This window comes from Urocitellus parryii, chromosome 4, assembly GCF_045843805.1.
Source record: "Urocitellus parryii isolate mUroPar1 chromosome 4, mUroPar1.hap1, whole genome shotgun sequence".
Lineage (NCBI taxonomy): Eukaryota > Metazoa > Chordata > Mammalia > Rodentia > Sciuridae > Urocitellus > Urocitellus parryii.
This window is the reverse complement of record NC_135534.1, coordinates 127,929,989-127,953,480: the sequence shown is the minus strand read 5'-3', so window position 1 is coordinate 127,953,480 and position 23,492 is coordinate 127,929,989. Positions and strand designations below refer to the sequence as shown.

Genomic DNA, 23,492 nt, shown 5'->3' with positions numbered 1-23,492 from the left:
CTATAAGTGCTTACCCTTTAGCATTTCATCATGTAGGCATTATATGGAGAATAAGTTCTCTATGCTTTGTATGCAAATATGCGTTCTCCGTGGTGCCTAATATACCTCTTGAACATAAGAAGCATTTGATCCATGTTTGCTGAATTGATCAAGTCATAGATGCATGGATCACATTATATTGCTGATCAGACTGAACCAGGTTTTTCATAGAGGGGTATGAATATTTCAGTTAATTAAAAATAAATAGCTTTATATAAGCAAATTGTTCCATATTTTAGCATTTGGCTCTCTCCTTTGATATTTCTGTCCTCGCTGCATTTTAAGAATCTCGTTTCTTCTTTTTCCTTAAATTCTCAGAGATTAATCAAGCATGGTAGGTGGGGCTTGGAGGCTTAACTGCACCATTCCTCTTAACGATCAAAATGTCTTCCAATATTTTTCTAACAGTCTCCACCTGCTGTAAATGACTGTAAATTTATTCATGCTGTGAAACAAGTTGAGGTCTGTTTCTCCACTAGGTCTTTTTAAACCTTAGAAAAACTTTGTTAATTGCAAGGAAAACAAAACAAAACAAAAAAAGTTCACATACAAGTATTTATCCTAATCAGATTAAAGGGATGCTTTGAACAGTGGGTCTGAAGTCAGAAATGAGATTATACAAGTGCTAATGGGGAAAGGTAATTTTTCTGGATTGTGCTGATTCATCATTCTCTATAAAGCTACCTGCCAGCCCCCCCCCCCCCCCGAGAAAATATCCATGTACTTTGTTTAGTGGTTTTGATAAATTTATTTATTGCCTAGTACTTTTTAATTTTTTTGCTCAATTTCTGTACCCATAGTTGGTGTTGGCAGTTAGTCTTGCAGTATGAACTTTTCAGTTATTTCCCCTGGGTGAATGGGATTAGTGAACAGTGAGTTTTATTCTTTAATTTTTTAATACTCTAATTACAATTAAATCTTATCTGGAAGAGAGGTTCTTCAGGAAGTGTTAATAGTGGATGAAATGCTCCATGCTAAGTAGATGGTGACTTTATTTAAGAAACATAGTATTCCTCTGGGTCATATAAAACAATCCCTCTGCCCATTTCACTAGTAACTAGTTACCATATCGAGGAATAGCCCCTCAGTGGATATAAGGTGGGCAATTCATTTGATGGTGAAAGAATTGTGTACGTAGTACATAAAACATCCTGAATAGTCCCATGGATCTACCTTTGGTTTCATGGATATTTATAATGACAATTGAAATTTTTTACTTTTTCAACCCTCAGACTTTTAGTGGAGAGACTCCTTAAAATACATCACTACTTATGATAGTGAAGATCAGTCCACAGGTGCCTGGGAGAAGAGACCTGGTTCCTGGAATTAAATTGATTCTAATGATTTGTTAATATTCACTTCTGTTTTCAGCCACAGTTTGTAGCACACATGTCTGTTTAGCATATTTGTACATATTCCTTCTTTTGTTTGTTTTAAACCAGGAAAATAGGCTGTTAGTAATTTAACTTTGTTAGCCATCACTGATGAAAAGGAAATGCTATTCTGATGCTCTGTGTGGAGTTAGGTTGGTATAGCATCTTAACCATATTGATGTTTTTCTTCTTGAAAAAATAAAGTCCACTTCAGTGTATTGATTTGCTTTAATTTTATTAGAGATAAGATTTAATCTCCTAAAATAAAGCAAACCAGTGGATTGTTGCTTTTCTTTATCTTTCTAGAATGCCAACTGAAGCTGTATTTCTTTAAAATCTGTCAGCTGCTGTTTAAATTTTTGTGTTTGGTAGTTATATGGTAGCTGTCACTACTCTGACATGGCTCATATAAGCTTAGAAACATGATTTCCAATTTGAGCTTGGAAAGTCATTTTGCTAATTTTCTGTCATTTTTGCAACCAGGTGTAAAGCATTCAGTTCTAAATAGGTCAAGCTCATTCTGGCTTCATTCCTGGTTGTGGAATATGTCTGTTTAGGAGACAAAGAATTTGGAAGATATGCCACAAAGATAAAAGAATAGAGATTATATACTTTTAATATTCTGCCAAGTGAGAACTAACAGAGAGGTTGTGTGTTTAATTTTTTTTAATCATGCATACATAGAAGTGAGAGGAGGGAAAGGGGTGGGGGAGAAAGAGGAGACAAAAATCATAATTTACCTGAATGTTTTTATATACATGGAATGGTGACCCAACATGGAATGAACAGAGTGAAGAATCACTGAGACAAGTTGATAAAGAACACAATCTAAACTTCCTAATGAATACTGAAAAATAAAACCCAAAATTGACCAATAGAGTTAATAATCCAAAAATACTAGAGATTTGTTCTTCTCCATTATTAGAAAGCAAGGACTTACATAACTTGAGTTAGGGAATGGAATACCTAGACCCTTGGTCCATCCTACTCAATAGCCTGTATTCATGGGTGGGAGCTGAGGTATGGAAGATCTGGCAAAGGAGTCAGCCACTCATGTGTTGGTTAGGACCAAGGGCACCCAGATGGGGATAGGTAGCACCCACACTCATCAGCTGTTCAGCTATGATAGTTGATGAGCTTTAACTTTTTCACCTGGAAAATGGATACTAACAGCATCTACTTTTTAGGATTTTTAGGATAACTAACAAGATAAATGGTAGAAAATGCTTAAGATTGAGACTAGCATGTATTAAACTCCCCCCAAAATACTAGCTACCAATGTTATTACTCTTATCAAAATGAATAGTTAGCTTTAAATGTATTTTGAATTTGAATTTAGATGCATATTTTTAAATTTTGTTTAGTTGTTTTAAAGAAAAATAACAAAGAAAATATTTCATATCTCAAACAAATGGAATGTACTTAGATCAGCTTGGGGAATATAAAACCACTGCAAATTAAATGGGTTCTTATATAGTAGGACTTATTTTATTTTGTGGGGGGGGGATTGAATTGAACTCAAGGGTACACCACCATGAGACACATTCCCAGCCCTATCTGGTATTTTATTTAGAGACAGGGTCTCACTGAGTTACTTAGGGCCTCATTTTTGCTGAGGCTGGCTTTGAACTAATGATCCTCCTGCCTCAGCCCCCTGAGCCACTGGGATTACAAGCATGCACCACTGCACCTGGCTAGTAGGATTCCTTAGAGCCATTAATATGGTGATGTGCATTATAAACACACAATTTCTTATAGGGTTTTCTTTCCTTCTTTCTTCTTTTCTCCTTCCTTCCTATTTTCTTTCCTTCCTTCCCTCCTCCCTCCCTCCCCTTCTCAGTTCAACTCTTTTTCTTTTTATCTTGGTTCCTTCCACTTGCCCAGCCATTCCCCAAGTGTCTCAAGGATTTAGATATCCTCAGGACAATTGGGGAAAGTTTGGTGGACTTGATAATTACTCAGGCCCCAGTTGGTTTTAAGAATAATAGTTGTAGAAACAAAAGCTTAGTGAACAATTGTCTAACATCTGTTGTCTAAACCCTTATTACTCAAACTTTGGTCTGAGGAACAGGGAGTTTGTTAGAGATGCAAAGTCTCTGGCTCTAACTCTGACCAACTAGGGAAGAAGCTACATTTTTAACTGATTCCTATGCACATTAAAATTTGGGGTGCCCTTGTCTAAAGAATCTTTTTTTTTTTTGCACTGGTGTTGAGAGGTCTACAGGTAAGTATGTCTTTCCTGAATAGATTCAAGTTAACACACCTGACATAGAGGTGTCTGCCTGAGAAGCTAGTCATCTGTTATCTCCAATGAGGTTTCCATTATGCCACGAAGACTGCTCTGTTGCTTAGAGCCAGGGTCCCATTAAGGTAGTGCTAGCAGCCATTGGAAGTGTTGCTGGGCTTTGCTATGTACTTGTGCTGACTTCAAACTTATTAAACCAGGAAATAGTGCCTGGCAAATGGTTTATACCGCCTTGGCTATTCATACTTCCCAATTCATTTTTATTGTGCTAATTAAACCTCAAGTGATATTTCAAGTACAGATTGTTTTTTCCATTATTGAATCTTTGGCCAGCATATTAATGCTGTAGAATTAACGTGAGTCAGATGCTTACTCATTTGTGGAAGACTTTACATTTAAAAGATCTAGACTTGGCCAATTTTGCACAGATTCCTTTGGAAACGGCTATGACAGGGTGATACAATTTCTCTATAAATAAAGAGATTCATTTTTCTTCATGAAATAGATACATAATTATTTTTTTAAATGAACCAAATTCTAAGATCATGGATATGCAGTAGTCTGTACAAAGACCAATGTGTGCAGCCCCTGGAGGTGGTGAACTATGGTGGTAAAGACGCTGAACTTTGGGTTTAAATCTCAGTTCAAAATGTGCTTGGGCAACTCTGGAAGATATATTTCATTTTTCCAAAACTCAAGTGTTTCATTAAGTAAGGACAAAATACTTGCCTTCAAGGTTAGTTGCAAGGATTCAATAAAACACTAAAGTACTAGACAAGAGTATCTGGTTCAGTGAATGCCCAATAAATGCTAGTATTACTACTACTGTAACTAAAAATTTTTAGAGCTATTAATCATATAAGCTTAAGCTCCAAGAAAAAAGCTACTTTAAATTTTATAACGAAAACTTAAGACATAGCATATCCTGTTTAAATCTCTTTATTTTAACCATTCTCTTTTCAGAATGTAAAATGTTATATATATTATGATGGTGCCCCAGAGCTTTGTATTTGAGAAGCAAACTGCATTGGGGGTAGCTGGGTAGTAGATGGCAAGATACCTTGGAAAGAGGCAATATTGCCTAGTTTATCTAGAGTCAGAAGTCTTGGCCCCCTAGTTTATCTAGAGTCAGAAGATAACTATAGAGGTACCAAGAAAATAGGAGTGTCAACAAAGCACAAAAAGTTAGAAGTCGGAAAAGCAGAGGAATAAGTAATAAGTGACTTGAAGGCTGAGCATGCTGGTTACCAAGTTGGCAATGAAGAAAGCCAAGGGGAAACTTGATTTGTATTGCAGAATTGCTACAGCCTCAGGAAGTAGGAGAATACACAGAAGCGTATATTGACCACATACTGGATATTGGCTGAAAGTCTATTGAGAAGTAGTTAAACAAATTTTTGTTCCATGTAGTCCAGGTGTCTGAACTCCTCCTTTCTCAATAGCAGATTGGAGAATTGTTCTTCAAAGAGGATAAAACAAAGACTTGGAGGAACTTCATGTAGAGTTGAGGTGTGGGAATCATAAAGAAAATGATGGATTTACATATTGATTTTTGATATTTCCAGTCTTCTTTCACATCCAAGATATACATTTGAAGAATGCTCAGTAATTCTTCCAGTGGACCAAATAATTTGACTAGTCTTTCCTCAAAATAGTTTAATGATATTGACATCAGGTTGTACTCAATAAAGAGACCAATAACATTTCTCTTCAGTGAATCTGACTGTTAATAAATATGCATTTTTTTCCTAAAGATATATGAACATCCATGGGTCAGTAAATATTTGAGGGAAGCTTATAATATGAAAGACAAACACAAAATAATCAAAGAGAGGAAGCAAAGAGATTGTAAGAAACAAAGTTGGTATGGACTGAAGAAAAAATTTTAAAAATCATTATTAATATCTGAGATCAGAAGAGAGTTTGTACACATGGAACAAAACTAGGTGCTATGTAAAGAGAATATTCAGGAAAGAAAAAGAGTCTTGGAGATTAAAAGGATGATTAGATGAATGAAAAGAATTACAGGAATGTCTGAAATATATACTTGAAGTGATCTCCCTTTAAATGTAACAGACACAAGATGAAAAATTAGATAGAAAGAACTAGAAAATTAGATGGACTATTCAGAAGAATAGGTGTTCTAAGTGGTGACAAAGCATTGTCTCATTGTTGAATTGGCATCTTTTTTTTTCTTTCTTTCTTAGTGGCACATATAACAGTATTGCATCCTCTCATTAATACTGTCTTAAGTTTAATGAAATACAGTAATTATTATATTTTAGATGATTCAGCTATCAGTAAAGCTTAGACACTCAGAATACTATCTTTTCATCTAGACAGTGTTACAGTGTTAGCAGGAGGAAAGATGTGAAGACAGGATCATGCTGAGTCTGGTGTAGACATGTGGGGAAGGCTGGTATTCTCTGTGAACATAGTCTGATTCTATTCCTCTATGATGGGAAGTCAGTAGACAGCATGAAAACAGAGAAACTAAGAAGTAGCAACCCAGATAAGCATGATATTTAGTAAGCATGATATTTAGTGAGGTGGGGATCAATACCAGAAGAAGAAATTCAAAGAGATGAAATGAACACCTCTGGAAGCAGAAGATAGTACCCTTTGGGTGAGGTAGGACTGCTGTTTTTCACATAGTAGTTTGAATATTTTTTCCTAGCAAATGCTGTAGAATCGTATATTTTTCAAACTATGTGACTACATGTTTGGATAAAAAAGAAAATAAAACATGTTTTTAAGATGTTACCCAAATCATACCACTGACTTTAGTGCTTGGGCATGCTCCTTAGTAAATAGGTTAATTGTCACAGAAGTCATGAAGAAATACATTCAGAGAGGAAAATATGATTCACCCAAGTCCACACGGTTAGCATGGTCCAGATTTAGGGTTGTAGGCCCATTACTGTGCTTTCTCTTGAAAATGGTTATGTCCGGTGTAGCTCAGGTATTATGGGCCTCTTTGGAAACTTGGGAAAGACAACACATTACTCTGTCTTGAATGCTTACAGGAAGAAAGAGTTCCAAAGAGGTTTCAGTACATGAAAGCCAGATGTTGTTGGGCTGTCTCCTCCCAATGGTGGGAATGCCATGAGACAATGCACTGTACAAATCTTGTTCCAGACTGGTTTCAATAACAAATAACATGACTTTGCCTAGTAAGAGCTACATCATTGTGAAGGGGTTGTGCATAGCAAAGTGAAGTTCAGATTATGGGTGGCTAATTAGAGTTTAATAGCTGTTGAAGATGAAATGTCTTTTCTGACCTTCACATTGCTTCTGAGTTAATGGTATCAAATGCCCCATGGGGCCCAGTTGTTGGTAAATACAGCCTTTAGCTGTTTCTGGTACAAAGGAAGGGATTGGTTTGATTGTCAAGGTCTGTCATATTGCTACTCCCTCTGAGACCCGCCTTCATGTAAAAAATAACCCAATCAATAAATGGGCCGAGGAACTGAACAGACACTTCTCAGAAGAGGATATACAATCAGTCAACAAACATATGAGAAAATGTTCAACATCTCTAGCAATTAGGGAAATGCAATTAAAACTAAGATTTCATCTCATTCTAGTCAGAATGGCAGCTATGAAGAATACAAACAATAAGTGTTGGTGAAGATATGCAGGAAATGGCACACTTATACATTGCTGGTGGGACTGCAAATTGGTGCAGCCAATATGGAAGGCAGTATGAAGATTCCTTGGAAAACTTGGAATGGAACCACCATTTGACCTAGCTATCCCACTCCTTTGTTTATACCCAAAGGATTTAAAAACAGCATAGTACAGGGACACAGCCATATCAATGTTTATAACAACACAATTCACAATAGCTAAACTGTGGAACCAACCCAAATGCCCTTCAATATGAATGAATAGGAAAACTTTGGTATATATACACAATGGAACATTATTCAGCATTAAAAGAGAATAAAATCATGGTATTTGTAGGTAAATGGATGGAACTGGAGAATATAATGCTAAGTGAAGTTAGCCAATCCCCCCAAAACAAAGGCCAAATGTTTTCTTTGGTATGAGGATGCTGACTCATAATGGTGATTTTGGGGTGGTGGGTGGAGCATGAGAGGAATGGAGGAACTTTAGTTAGGGAAAAGGGGAGGGAGGGGAAGGGGGGGTGCAAGGGAGTAGGAATGACTGTGGAAAGAGTAAGATATCATTACCCTAAGTACAAGTATGAAGACACAAATGGTGTGAAAATACTTTGTATAAACCAGTGACTTGAAAAATTGTGCTGTATACTGTAATATGAAATGAATTGCATTCTTCCATCATGTATAACAAATTAGAATAAACAAATAATTTAATAGAGAAAAATATACTATGATTTCTATGTAGTTTAAAGCAATGTACATTCCTAATAGGTATGATACTCTGATGAAGTGGTAGCAGCATGAGTTAAAAAGAAAAACACCAACCTTTTGAAAGCTAAGAGTAGGAAGAGGATGCTCTGCTAAAATGTTAGAAAATGTTTATAAGGTTCAAAATTCTATCTGATAATAAATACATTTTTAGGGTTTTCTCCCCTCAAAAGATACATTTCATGTAATAACGTTTCATATAATTGTTTCCATCATATTGTAAATAGGATGACCGATTTTAACTGTGAAAATTATGATTTATATAGCTTTGAGATATCCTAACACCATGATAATTCAAATTTCATCTTTGAAAAAATGCTTTGAAACTACATTTTCTTCAATAGCCTGACTCTTAAACCGTAGGGCTGAGCATGGGTTAGATCTATAAGAGTTACTTAATGTACGAAACAGATTTATGCAAAATATACAGATGCATCTTGCTCTTGGGTTTTTGACTATGAAAGTATAGATAGGAGGAAGTGGAGGAAATAAATGTGTTTAGATGTTGGCTCATAGGTACAGTGCTTATTTATGTGCAAAAAAAACTAGATTAATAACTGAAGAACAGAGAAGAGGTAGAACATAGCTCTATAAACTAGTGGGGCTCTTTTTGTTTTAATAAAATGCTTTTCTACAGAGGTATTTTTCAGAAATATAAAAATTTGTTTTCAAATCTTGTTACTGCACACTCTTTGTCCAAATTACTTCTATAAATTTTATTAGTTTGACACTTTTTTAGTCTCAGAAAGTAAATGATTGATTTTAAGCCATAAAGAATTCTCAATTTATTGCTATGATTTTGATATTGCATTTAACAACTTGTCAATATTTCTGTTTGCTCTTCTTGTTCCAAAGGGCTGCCATCCGCAAATTTGGCTGCACCAAACCTCACTGTGGAGGAAGGAAAGTCTATCACATTGTCTTGTATTGTGGCAGGCGATCCACTTCCTAATATGTACTGGGATGTGGGAAATCTGGTTTCCAAACATATGGTAAGGATTGATTATGAGAGAGATAAGACTGTTTTGGAGCCTAATATTGTATTAAACCTAGTGATGACCACCTGATATTTTATAGACCCACATACAGAAATTTATGATGATTTTTTGATGCACGCTTATGTTCCATATAATCTTAAAAAGCAAGGACTAACGCAGATTTTCATTTTAGTTATATAGTCTGGAGTGTCTTTATATCCTTAGTGAGCTCTTAAGTGTCATCTCTAGCAAAGAGTATGACTATCCTTGTGGTCATTTCTTTTGAAGAAAGATAGGTGGGAATTCAAGGATTAAGGAAGTTCCTTGCATTAAGCAATCGACACCTGGAGAAATAGAACAACTTCTCTTTACCTGAATCTAAGTCTAATTCAGGAAGGGAAACTTTTCTAATTTTATATTACTGTATTTCTCTAGTTAGGGGAAGAGATCCTAAATCATGCCACTTTGAGATCAGTCCTAATCAAGGTTATTTTTTGTGTTAATTCATTTGTAGAATGAAACAAGCCACACACAGGGCTCCTTAAGGATAACTAATATTTCATCTGATGACAGTGGAAAGCAAATCTCTTGTGTGGCAGAAAATCTTGTAGGAGAAGATCAAGATTCTGTCAACCTCACTGTGCATTGTACGTAATCAGACCAGCATGTATTTTTTAATAGCAAATGATTGTGGATTTTCCTACATTTGTTTCTGGGGAGCTCTGGGTGCTTCTTAAGTTTGTTTAAATGAGTATAGTGCAGTGTTTTGTGCACACTTAACTATGAAATGTTGTCCGCCTTTTTCACCTCTTTCAGCCTCTTCTGCTTTATATCTCTTGCTTATGCATTGTCTTTCTTTTGAGCTTCTTTATTGACCTTGAGTGTGATGCCTTATGTCTTCTGTTGTCTCAAATAGAGTTGATAATTCTCTTGCTAGTGTTTCAGTTTAAATTCTGATAAAGCTAGTTTCTTAAAACTTTTCCTCTATAAAATCAATATGAATCTTTATAATAGTGATGCTTAAACCATTTGCTGACCATTCACAAACACCTAATTGTGCCATTGAAACTATAAAACCTCATTAATTTGATATCAAGTTTCTTGTGGTATGGTAGGAGAACTATTTATATTATTGAGAATTATTACCACCTGCAGAAAAGATTTCTTTTCAAATGTGTGTGTGTTGTAGATAAGGCAGAAGATTTCAGTGCTTCTGGTTAAGCATGTGTGCATTATTTTCTAATATTATAATCATATAATATCTATCTTAAAATTCTATATTGTGGCATTCAATATCAAAATTTAGTCAGTGAAAATTACATAGATGCTTCACATCATTGCAAATTCTGAACTTCACAGTATAAATTAATGAGGTTTTATTCTGGATTAGGATTTGAATGAGAAAAAAAAATGACTGTGCATGTTTAAGTATGTGTACAAATTACACAGGATCAGATACATGGCTATAGCTGGTATTAATATACTGGTTAACACTCAGAACACACATTCAGTGTGTGATTGTTGGAGTGAATAATTGAAATCATCAACCATGATTCTTTGTCAGTCTTACAACTACAACTATGACTAGCAGGTACTGGACTTAAATTTTTTAATCATTTTGGTCTATCCAGAAGCTTGAAGTCGATGTTATTCCCGTTCATATGTAACCAGTTTTCAACTTTATGTCCGAATGTCAGCACCTCACTGAAAACTCATTTGAGCAAGGAATAAGTGGGCCCTGGGTATGGGGGATGAAGTAATAAGTGTGGACCTTCCCTAACCTGCGGTCCTTGTGACTGGTTGTAACACATATCTATAAATATGTGCATGCACATTTTGTAACATAATGGATATAGGCCCTCAATTCTGTTTAAACTGAAATTTTATAGAAGGAATAACCCGTTAAAAGCTATTTTGCTTTCCAAGGACTATTTTAAGGTCTGTGAGAAATATCTGTTAAAAAGAAAGATCAGATTTTGCAAATTTATGTCACATAATATTGCACTTCCTATAGTGAGGGGACCCATTACAGTACACATCTGCACATATGCTTAGTTGTGAGGAGTGTCGTTGTTAACAGGAAATCTTTCTATAGGGGATGAAAGTGAACTAGGTTCTTTTTCAGATTTGTTTCTTCTTGGGTAGGATTTACTTAAGCACCAAGAGGGTGACATCAGATTATCAGCTATCTGTTTAAACACTTGGACTTGATTCTTTCTCAATGTAGGTAAATAGCCATGGGCATCACAGTCTGAAGAGCTGACCTTACCTGCCAAAATTTAGATAAAGAGTAGAGGAAATTAACAATAAAGAACATTAACAACTGAGATAACCATTACTGGGACCCCACATAGAGTATGTCAATATGCTTTGATGCCTTAAATTTTCCCTGTTTCATTTGATGAACATGTATAACCAAGAAGCAGGGTATGAAAGCTACTGGCCTAGGTGTAAGGAGATCTCTATCATTATCAATAGCTACAATCAGTTCTTTGACCTGTTTGATCAGTCTTAGAAAAGTCATGCCAGATCAGGGGGCTCCCTGTACAATTTCCAAAGTTTCCAAAGTTTGTTGTTATTTGGATTATTGAGGGAAGAAGTATTATGAAAACAGTGCCCCTCATTATTTTTGGTAATGAATCTACATAATACCAAAGCAAATATATTAGAAACCAACAAGGATGCCAAGTGAGCCCTTTCCACTCTCAGAGATCTCTCGGATCTGTTTGGAGCTGGTTCTCATGTCTACTGATTAGCTTTGAAAAATGACTGTGATGTATGGGTCATGAGTAGAGCAGAGCAAGGAATTTCTCTGAAGCTCTCTGTAGGAAGTTAAATCAACCTTGATGATAACACAAAATACCGATGGGTTCCAGACTGACTGGTCATGTGTTTCCTTAAACTGAACAATGGTTGAATAAAATCTGTTATTGATGACACAGAAATCTGGAGATGGGGAGATTTCTAAGCTTTCTGATGCTATTAACTCTCTTTTTTTCAATTTAGTTGCACCAACTATCACATTTCTCGAATCTCCAACCTCAGACCACCACTGGTGCATTCCATTCACTGTGAAAGGCAACCCCAAACCAGCGCTTCAGTGGTTCTATAATGGGGCAATATTGAATGAGTCCAAATACATCTGTACTAAAATACATGTTACCAATCATACGGAGTACCACGGCTGCCTCCAGCTGGATAATCCTACTCACATGAACAATGGGGACTACACTTTAATAGCCAAGAATGAGTATGGGAAAGATGAGAGACAGATTTCTGCCCACTTCATGGGCTGGCCTGGAATTGATGATGGTAAGTACCTCTTACTTGTTCATATGGGGAAATAATTAGGTATGTCATTCAACTGTTGACAACATCATGATAAGGTAGATCATTCCCAAACCTGATGGCTTAAAACACTATTATTTAGTCCTGTTTATGGGTCTGCAGGTCAGCTGGGTGGTTTTATTACACATGCCTTAATTCTTGGTTTAGTGTGAAGAAACAGCTACCCAGGAGGCCTGCTTCTATGGCAAGTGCAGGGTATAAGAGGACAATTGGAAATATGCAGGGCTTTGTTAGGCTTAAGTTGAGGGAAGTTAAATCAACCTGTCTCTTCAGCTTGTATGCCATTGGCCAAAGCACGTCATAGAGCCTAAGCCAAGTCAAGGGGCAAGGACTTTTGCTACTCCAAGGAGGTGATAGGAGCATGAATGATTTGAATAGCAGATTCATATATACAAGATTACTAATGAGTGTGTTTGGGTAGTACATAAGAAAAGAGTTGTTGTTGTTGTTATTATTATTATTATTATCTCAAGTGTTTAATGAGATTTCACATCCACAATGGCAAAACCATAAACAGATGAATTGTGTTTGATTGACTCATGAAATAGTTAAGATTTATTTTCTTGCTGCTTATCCATTTATGGATTTTCAAAATCCTGCATTTTCACTCATGGATCAGAAACCAATATCCTGGACTGTTTTGTTTAGCCAAGCTGAGTAAGCCATCGTTTTACTGAATCCTGAGGGTTTTTTTTTTTTTTTTTTTTTTTGAGTGAGAATAGTACCTATCTGACCAATGGTTTTTTTTGGGGGGGAGGATGGTTAATATCAGGGGTCCACTCTGACCAGCAAAAGAGTTTCATCGTGGGCTCCACAGCATGATTGCCATGTTTCAAATAATCTGTTTCAGATAACTGTCCTTCAGATGACTATCCCTATCCGCTCAATCTCTTTGCCCTCGTGCTTGCTACCATTGTGAGGGCTGTAGCCTATGTTTGGATATTGGGACCCATACATAGATAGAACTCCTCAACATGGCAGCTGAGAGTTAGTCAGAGTCACACAAGGATGACATGGAAGATGGAAGGGAAAACAGAGACATGGAGATCTGAAACAAGGGGCTGCTTGGGCAGCTTGCACCTATGTGGCTCCCAGGGCAGTGCCATGGGCAGAACTGATTCCTGAAAAAAAAAAGTCCCTTTTGCCAACAGTAAGCCAGAGTGACATCATTCTTATTAAAGAAGAACTTCCTATTACCCTAGTATTTACTGAGCACCATTTCAACTGACATGTCTCCTTGGTGAGTTCAAATGTGGTTGGAATTATGTAAGCTTAATTTACAGTCAGCCCTTCAAGGGCACATAGCACAAGCCATGTTTGGATGCACAAGCCATGTCTAGACTCCGCTGGTCATTGTAGTCATTCCCATTCAGTCTTCTTCTTAATTGAGAGTTCAGCTGCTTGGCTCTGTTTACTGTAGCAAATCTCTAGATTATTGTGTTTCTTCCTGCACATTTGTGGGACAAACAGCTTCAGGATTAAATCTGGGGCAATAACTTTTAATTTGTTTTTAAATAAATTTTTGATTTGTGAGTAATTTTAGATTTACCAAAAAGCTGCAAAGATAGTTCAGAGAATTTCCAGAAACCCCCACCCAGTTTTTCCCATTGTTAACATCTTATGTTACTGTGGTACGTTTGTCACAGTGAAGAAACTGACACTGATACATTACTATTCACTAAACTTCAGGTTTTATTTGAATTTCACCATCAACGGCCTTTTAAAACTGTTGGGGGTGAAACTTGATTCAGGCTGAAGGTCTGGAGTTTAAAAACCATCAGCAGCAGGTCTGCATCCTTTGATATCTGCACAGTTAAAGCCAGTGGGTTCTATTTTAGATGGGATTTTGATGTGTTTTCTTTTGAACATTTCTATATGGTGCTAATATTTGGTAGAGCTAAACTCCTCTTATCCATGTGGCCTCGTTTTTATCTGTCATTTCTGTTTGTTTTTACCTAGCTAGTGATGGTAAAGAATAGCTTTTAGGCATTTAAATATCTTGGAGTCTCTCAAGTTTATTTTTCTAAAAAGAAATAACTATTTACCTATAGAAAGCAAAAATTAAGCTAAATTTTATGAAATGTTTTCTCTGTCCTTGTTCATTTATTCATTTTTATTAGATACTTAAAATACAAATGTCTGCTTTTAGACAAGACGGGTTTTGTTTTCCTCCTTAACTGTTTGTTCAAGTACCAGCTGTCAAGGAATAAGAAATGAAAGTGGAAATGATAGAGACTTGGCTCAGGGTGATAGTGGATATATATGGCCCTAGTGGGCCATAAACCAGTGTGAACAATTAAAGATTGACCTCACTTGGCTTCTGAGATGTAATCTTTGTGGGTACTTATGAGATTCATAGCCATAGCATTCAGATAATGACCATTCTTAGAATTGCCTCCTTTCCTTCTTAACCCCCTTTAAAACCAAAGAAAATAAACAAATAACAAGCAAAGAATTTTTCCCTGATAGCACTTTTGAAGTTAGGGACAACGGGTCAAGTATGGCTTTACGGTCCGTTAGTATTTCTGCTGTCATCACGTAGTACTTGATGAAGAAGTTTAGCTCTTACAAATCTTCTTGGTAAAAAGTTTTACTCCCAGGATTTTTGATGAGATTCTTTTTTTTTTCAATTGATTTTATTTTTTTAAATACATGACAGTGGAATGCATTACAATTCTCATTGTGCATATAAGGCATAATTTTTTTTATTAGTTGCTCATGACAATACAATGATCTTGACATATCATACATTTGAATCAAATGGGGTATGATTTCTCATTTTTCCAAGTGTACAGGTTGCAGAATCACATTGGTTATACGGCCACATATATACATACAGCAATACGAGTGTCATAGAGCACAATTTTTCATATATTTGTATATAAAGTATGTTCATGCCAATTCATATCTTTATACTTGTACTTTTTTTGCATTACAATTCTTATTACACATATATACCAAAATTGGGTGTCAACATACTTTATATACAAATAGAGATATGAAAAATTTTGATGAGATTCTTAAAAAAAATTTTTTTTAACTACATTGCAAGTTTCCTGTTTCACAAGTGTTTTAGTGAGTTTTTTTTTTTTTTCCTGCTGTGACTAAAGGATCTAACCAGAACAATTTTAGGGGAGGAAAAGTTCATTTTAAGGCTCACAGTTTCCAAGGTCTTAGTCCATAGAAGACCAGCTTCATTCCTCGGGGCTCAAGGTGAGGCTGAATATCATGGCAGAAGAGTGTGGCAAAGGGAAGCAGTTCACGTGATGGTCAGCAAGCAGGGAGAGAAGTTTCCACTTGCCAGATACAGATATATACCCCAAAGCCATGCCCCAGTTCCTACTTCCTCCAGCCACACCCTTCCACTTCATTACCACTCAGTTAATCCCTATCAGAGGATTAAATCACTGATTTGGTTAAGACTCTTACAACCCAATCAATTCTCCTCTTAACCTTCTCACATTGTCTCACATGTGAGCCTTTGGGGGACACCTCCCATCCAAGCCATCACAAGAAGGAAGCAGGCAGCAGAACCAGAAGAATGAACATTGCAAACCTGGTGTTTTGAAGAGTAGTTGCTTCTCATTCAGATTAGAATGGATTTTCCAGGGATGGTCACTTTGCTTAGGAATGTATCTTTGAAAACAGAGAATGAAGAGTGTTGAAAGAAATCAAAATGTAAAGAAAATCAAATGAAAATTCCCTTCAACCAAACTTGGTGACCATGGGAGAAGATGGACTGATTCTACTTAATGTCAGTCCTGATTGTCTTTGCTGCTGAGTGGTATGGAAACATAGCGTGGGTATCAGGTGCTGTGTTCTCCACTTGGAGGAAGGATGGTGCAGCTAGCATTGGCCCAGCACTGGCTCAGGGGTGCCATTCACAGAGTATGAGGATATCAGGCAGCCATTAGAGAAAGAAGCCTGGCAAACCAAGATTGCCAGATGATGTCTTTCGAGGGTGCTGTGGTCAATTAGACTTCACTGCTGGGACCACCCAGGGTGTTAATATGAAGGAGAGGTGCGATCCAATCTTTAGATGTCAGTGGGACCCAATGCCTTCTGCATTTGTTGGTTACTGAAAACCTGGATAGTTACTTCTCAGTAACTTTCTTTCTCAAGAAAGGACTTTTTCAAACTCCGGGGATATCCTTGGCCATTTTGAATCCCACATTTAAGAATTGAACTTAACTCTGGTTAGTTTGTGGGAATATTTCATGCATAAAATTCAACTTTCATCTTCAGAATGAAATCTAGTGAACTGTAATGTTTATTTTTCTAGTGTACTGAAGAGCACATCTTGTGATGATCATATGAGCTTTATTTTATATTCGTTATTTAGTGCCTGCAAAACTGACTTACTAGGAGAAGTCTGTCTTTGTTTCCAGCAGAGAGGTATTCTATCCTTTGTTGCACATTAAAATCAACTGGGGACTTTTCATTATTATTTTACTTTTTACTATGCTTTCCTGAGGCCTACCTTTGGCAATTCTATTTTAATGACTCCCAGAATGGACTTTGGCTTTAGCAAAAATTTTAAGATACCAGATGAGTTACCAAGGGTTAGTATCAGTGCTTTGGAGGAGAAGTCTGAGCCAAATTAGATTTGTCTGCTTATGATTAATAATAGACAAACCTTTGGCTTTTTTAGGCTTCAGACAGAATCTCAATGAAAAATAGCATGTCCCATCTGAGTTAGAAATCCGAACTCTGGGCTTGATCTCATAGCCAATTTTCTCCAGATTCAGGCTAGCATGATGGGATGAGGGCTGGAGCTTGCTAGGGTTTTAGTCCCTCTGCTGCCTAGCTGGAAGGGAGTGGGTGTGGGAGATGGCAGGGAAGTTTATTAACTGATGGCTTTGTGCTCTTGGGACCTGGGAATGTTCAATGCGGTAACTTGAACCTTCTTCTCTTGAAATCTTTGTGGATTCTTGGAGATTATTCTCTCTGCCATTCTCATGACACAAGCAAGGAATGGGCTTAGAACTGGGCTCAGGTTCTTTTCTCCAAGAAGAAGCTTTGTGCTATTGAGGTCCCATTGCCTCTATGGGTGGGCCTGTGGGCAAGATCTAAGACCCCACTCCAACACAGGTTTTCCCCCATGCTGTTTTCACATGGTCCATGGGAGAGTGCTCTAGATCCCTTGTCCCAACACCTCTGGCTGTAGAGGTGGAACCAAATGCTAGCTGAATGCTGTGGCCACAGGTTGCCTTCACCTTGCCTGGTAGGAGTCAGACCTGAACTTTCCGCCTGCAGGGAACATAGTTAAAGCTCTCAGTGTTTCTGTGGAAGTGTTGGGTGGGGGGATAGCATGGCAACACTTCCCCAAAGAAACTTCTTTATAAACCCTTTATTATTATTTCCTCCTGGAAACCACGGAGAGTATCAAGGTGAATTAGACATATCGAAGGACATAGGTACAGTTTTTACACAGTTCTTTTGTGCATTCTGCTTCTGAGTGCCTCACAACCACTTTGATGTCAGATACCGAGGCAGGAAGAGTCTGATTTAACATCCTGTTTTACACTAGAAATGGGGATTTTGAACAAGATTTCAGCTGTCTCTGGAGGTCTGGGAAACAAAGGGTATTTACTGGGCTATTCCCTTTAGACAGTTTATAGCTAGAGACAGCTCGGATCCTACTTCCTAGGATCATGGCAGGAGTGAGGCATAGGATTGGGGGAATAAAACACAGCTCCTCTTCCCAGTAAGGAAAGCATTCCAACCACTCTGAAAAATAGAAAAGGCAGAGAAACGCTTGACCTTTCATCCTGCCCTCCACTCCTCTTCATGATTTCCTTCATCCTGGCTCTAAGAGATCAGCTTTGAATTTCAGGGATGTCCCCATATGGGGCAGGACCCAGCTGAATGAAGATATGTGCAAATTGTAGGCAATGAGAATAAAGGGACTCTTTTGAATGGTTTCTTCTTCTTTTCTTTCTTTTTTTTTTTTTTTTTGTGGAAGCCACTAAACAGAAAATATTTAGTGGAATAGGTAGAACTTCTAAGATTTTACTACTAGTGAGATAAATTCCTGTCACTTGCTGTTGATTCAGATGACTTATTCAGATCTCCTGTTTAAACTTGGTATCCCAAGTGTAGTTATCCTGGTCTCTCCTCAAAGGGAATCTTTGGCATGGTGGGAAGGGCTTGGCTTTCAGATGCAGATCTGATTGAATCTCAAATCCGAGCCATTTTCTACCACCTATATAACTTTGTAGCCATTAGGCAATTTTCCTCACACCTCAGAGTGTGGCTTTCTCTCTCTCTCTCTAAAGTGTTAAGGTTCTAGCACCTACTTAGAAAGTTGTTGTGAAGTTGAGCACATCTGAAGGGCCCGCTGCAGTTCCTAACCATGAAGGGCAGGTACTCAGTCACTTTCCACATAGGCACTGAGGGTCTAATAAAGAAGCTGCACATTCTCACCACGCTTTGTGCCCTTAGGGAGAAAATTTCTGCCTGAAAAGGCTTTTATGGCAGAACTGGTTTGGTCCTCCCTAATCCAGAAGCATGGGCTCTGTCAGTTTATCATGGGAGCATTCTAGACTTGGCCCTTTATGGAGAAAATAGTCAAAATTTAGTTCCTAATGGATAAATGTAAGCTTTTATTGGTGTCTGAGTTCTTTTCCCCTCCTCATCCCCCTTTGGAATGGGGCCTGAAGGTGTGTCAAAGGGAAAAAGCCAATCTTCTCTTTCCAGTAACATTTTTTTTTACAGCAGTGGCCAGAGATACTCTGGTCTCAATATTTGGATATCTGACTATTGATTTATGTTTTATTGAAAAGTTGTCATCCTTTATGCCCACTGGAACCTTTCAACACTGAGAGAACGCAGCAAGCTGTAAACCAGGGTTACTAAAACTTATACAAACTTATACAATACAGTGCAGATTATGATTTGGTGGATCTAGGAAAGGACTTAGATTCTGTATTTCTAAGAGGCTTTCTCATGCTACTGTTGCTGCTGGTCCCTGAACCACACATTGAGTAGTGAGGATAATGTACCACTGCCCCCAAGAACCTGGGGGAGCCACTGGCTGGTCAAACATCTATCAGGATTATTTTATTGATTCGCTCTGAGGATACTGAATTGTAATGATGAAAAAAATACAGAATAGATGGTGTGCAGAGTTGCCCTCTAACTGAGTTTTGCAACGCGTGGGATGAATTCAATACACAGCTTAGGAGAGTGAAATTAAAAGTGGAGACAGCGGTTGTAGACACACACCTACAGAGCATGGGGTTATCTAAGGATTCTCTGAGGATTCTGATGGATCCTATTTAGCTTACAGGCCAGAAATAAAGACTTGTCTAAGATGAAATTGATCCCCCATGTGGCTATCATTGGAATTCAATCCTACATATAGAAAAGTCTCTTCGTGAACAGGCAAATGTGCACGGAGACTGAGCAGAGATTAGAAGAGGAGGGTTTCTTTTTAAGCAGAAATGAATCACAGAGAGATCACTTACAATTTGTCATGAAAAAGGAACCCAGAGTCTTTGTTAGCATCTTCTGATCAGATAGCACAAGTTCCAAGAATTTTGAGAGTCAGATATTTCTCTAAGTGTGAGCAAGTTGATTGTTGATTGAGAGTAGATCGTCTTTTCAAAGTCATTACATGAAGGATTTAATACTTTACACTTGGAACAAATCTTGCTAGAGCACTAGATGATAAAAAAAACTCTTGTTTTGAAGCATCCCATTCTTTAGGCGGTGCATAAAGAACGTTTCTCTGGCCCACTCATTCAGGAAGAGTGTCACAGCTCCAGAATGCTCATTCACACAAGCAGTGGGAGTGAGTGACTTATGCTTCCTAATTCGGGAGCAGTTTTCTCCTATGTGAATGCGTGTCAGGAACAAACTATAAATATTGGGAGAATTTTTCCCACTGCTTCTTCCGTGCCGTTTTATCAAAAGATTTATGACGTCTGTGTGAACTAGATCCCTCTATAGCACTTAGAATTGCCCCAAACTGGCCGATTTAGATTTGATCTTACTTAGGCTAATTAACATAGGGACAGGAAATTTCTCCCAGATTTACACATTAAGAAATGTATCCCCCACCCCACTACCACTTGTCCCTAAGTCATTTGTGGGAACCTGTTTCTTGCCCAAGGTGGTGGGGAGTGGGGAGATAGAGAAAGTTCTACCTGCTTTTCTGCCTTAAATAACAGAAGAAAGTACGGTTTGGCCACAGACTCATGATAATCATGATAATTAAGACTTATACTTAAATAGCTCTTTATATCTCAAGAGGACTAATGTTAATTAATTATGCTTTCTGAAGCTCCTGAAGAGTTGCCAGAGCCGATCCTATTATCCTCCCCTGTCCTATGGAAGACTCTTTTGTTACAGAGAAAAGTGAAGAGATTCCCAGTGCTGCATAGCAAATTAGTGGGTCAGGCAGAAACGAAACGCAGACATCTGAATCCCCCTGTGTCTGGGCTCTGAGTTCAGCCTGCTGTTCAGAAAGCAACGAGGAGGAGGGCCTGGTCATCAAAAGGCCACCTCTTGTGTGCTAGAAAGCACTTTCTACCAAAAGCAAGAACAGTTTATTTGAAGAGAACAAATCTTTTGCTATTGCTTTATCATGTGGAATTCTTTGAAATATTTTTCAAGATCACACTAAACAGACACTGTAAATAGAATTGGAAGAAAAGTCTTTCTTTCTTTTTAAGGGCATTAGAGAGGAACTAAAAGCTTAAAGGAAGGAAAAAGATGTGTGCTCCTGGCCTCCACCATTATTTTTATCTTGGTGTCAGAATGCAGAATGACTCCTACTGTCAGGCTACCTCCCTTCTCACCATTTTTTAATGAATATTTTCATGAATATTTACATGAAGTCCTAAGATTTATTCATGAGTAGTAACTGAGATTAGAAGCTAGAAATGAAAAGAACCCCACATTAGGTTGTTTGCATGGGACTCAGAGGATGGTGTAGTGCTTTGGTTAATACTGCGGAGAAAAGAGTGAAGGTGATTTTTACTTTTCATGTTTGGAACACCTAAGGTTTCCTCTCTTGGAGGTGCAGGCATGATCTGTTTATCCTGGAGCTTCATTAGGAGTGCCTCCAGAGCTGTGATAAAGTCAAATTGCTCTTTTCACTTGGGGGCTCCCAGGCTGTGCTGTGGACCTGGTACTTGCTTCCTATAATTCCTCAGATAAAGAATGAAGAAAAAGTACACATGGCTCCTTAGGATGCCCATCAGACTTCAGAAAGCAGAATCTGACCATCAAATGAGCAGATCTGGGTACCTCATCCTGACCTTCTCTTGGTTGGGAAGGAGCTGTAGTTTTTACACCTGAGTGAGCTGTGAAGGGATCAGACAGCCTGCCATTTATTTGGAATGCCAGTGGGTCTCCATGTTTTCATATTTTATTTTATAGTTTCTCAGCATGAAGCTTTAGAGCTTGATTATACCTCTAAATCCCTGAATCTGATATTTCTTACTTAATGAGAACTATGCAGGTAGTGCTCAAGAAAATATAAGAACACCTTTCAGATCCCCACTACAAGAGCATGGCTCAAGTTGGATGCTCCTTATTTATCTTTTCTTCATTCTCTTCATTTGATTATTTTTCTTCTCCTAGCCAGTGTTTGTCTTGCCTCACTTACTTTTTAGTCCTGAATATCTCCAATAGGGTTACCTAACTTTACCATATCATGGTACATAACAGTATATAATGAATGTATTTAAGTAAATGGAACCAGTTAGAAATTAGACTTAAAAATGTGCAGGGTATTTTCAGAATGAGGCCATATTGCCAGAAGTTTAAAAGGAAAGTGATAGTTTTTCTGTGTCTGCATTTAAAATGAGTAATGTGACCCTTGTGTTTTCATGAGCTATAGCCTCATGCATCCTTCCATGTGCCAGTCTTAATAACCTTTGTACACAGAGAGGCGTTTCTTTATTGTGGAGAGCAGATGTTTTAGCTAGCTTTTTCACTACTGTGACAAAAAGACCTGACATTTGGTTAAAAAAATAATTTTAAATGATTTAAACAATTATTAATTATTTAATTAAACAATTATTAAATAATTATAAAGCAAGAAAAATTTATTTGGGGCTCATGGTTTCAGAGACCTCAGTCCACAGATGGCTGAGTCCATTGCTCTGGGCCCAAGATGAGGCAGAACAGCATGGCAGAAAAGTATGACAGAGGAAGACAGCTCAGAACATGACCCCAGGAAGCAGAGAGAGAGACTAAGCTCAGCTCAAAAATATATATATCTATATACCCCAAAGGCATGCCTGCAATGACCTCCTTTATACACACCCTATCCACCTATGGTTACCACCCAGTTAATCCTTCTCAGAGGATCAATGAACCAATAATTTCACCTCAAATTTCTTAAACTGTCTCACATATGAGCTTTTGGGGGAAGCCTCATATCTACAAAATAATAGTAGAACTTCTTAAGATGTGGTGTGGTGTGCTTGGGAGGGAAAAAAAACTATTATTCTTCCTCCTACGTTGCCTTTTTGCAAGTTTCATAATCTTATGCTGAATTTGCTTATTACTGACAAACAAAGTAATGTAACAGTACCTCTTATGTATCTGGAAACATAAAGTTAGGGGAAAAGAGAGTGCTTTTCAGAAAGTTTAAATGTAGCCTAATTGTTTTTTTCTGGTGAACTTGATAGAAAAGAAATGCACTGATACAAATCATAAGTCTGGAAAATGAACTCTTTTCTAGATTATGGGCTAACCTATTTATTTGTGATCCTACCCCACATCCTATTTTTCTATACCCCACATTTGCTACATTGAATTGATTTGATGTTCTTGGATCTTCCTAGGGGCTTTGTGTGGGTGGTGTGTTTGGGTGTTCCCTTTCTGTGATGCAGTGTATTAAGTCTGTTACTCATGAGCACTTAGGCCATTTAAGTGGCTGAGATAAACCTGGCTCTGAATTCTCAGTCTTTTTTGTTTTTATGGAATTATATGTGTAAAAGCATGGTCAAGCTCATCCCAGGCCACAGTCTCTGATGTGTAACTCCAGCTGTCTAATTGGAAGCTTTACAGGTGTGCAGGTGGAGAGCCCATCCCACTTTTCCTGGCTCTGACCTCATCCCTCCCTTGGGTCTTGGATTAGAGGTTGCTCACAAGGCTG

At 37.7% G+C, this 23,492-nt stretch overlaps 1 protein-coding gene across 4 annotated transcripts in view; it reads left to right on the top strand.

Moving 5' to 3' along the window:
* The window catches only part of Ntrk2 (neurotrophic receptor tyrosine kinase 2), a 352,936-nt gene that overhangs the window by 42,213 nt on the left and 287,231 nt on the right, over positions 1-23,492 (top strand). For all 4 annotated transcript variants that reach the window (XM_077797810.1, XM_026410618.2, XM_026410617.2 and 1 more), the window contains exons 6-8: positions 8,907-9,043; positions 9,543-9,675; positions 12,035-12,340. In XM_077797810.1, the coding sequence (XP_077653936.1) occupies positions 8,907-9,043; positions 9,543-9,675; positions 12,035-12,340 (576 nt within the window). The remainder of the gene's footprint in view (positions 1-8,906; positions 9,044-9,542; positions 9,676-12,034; positions 12,341-23,492) is intronic.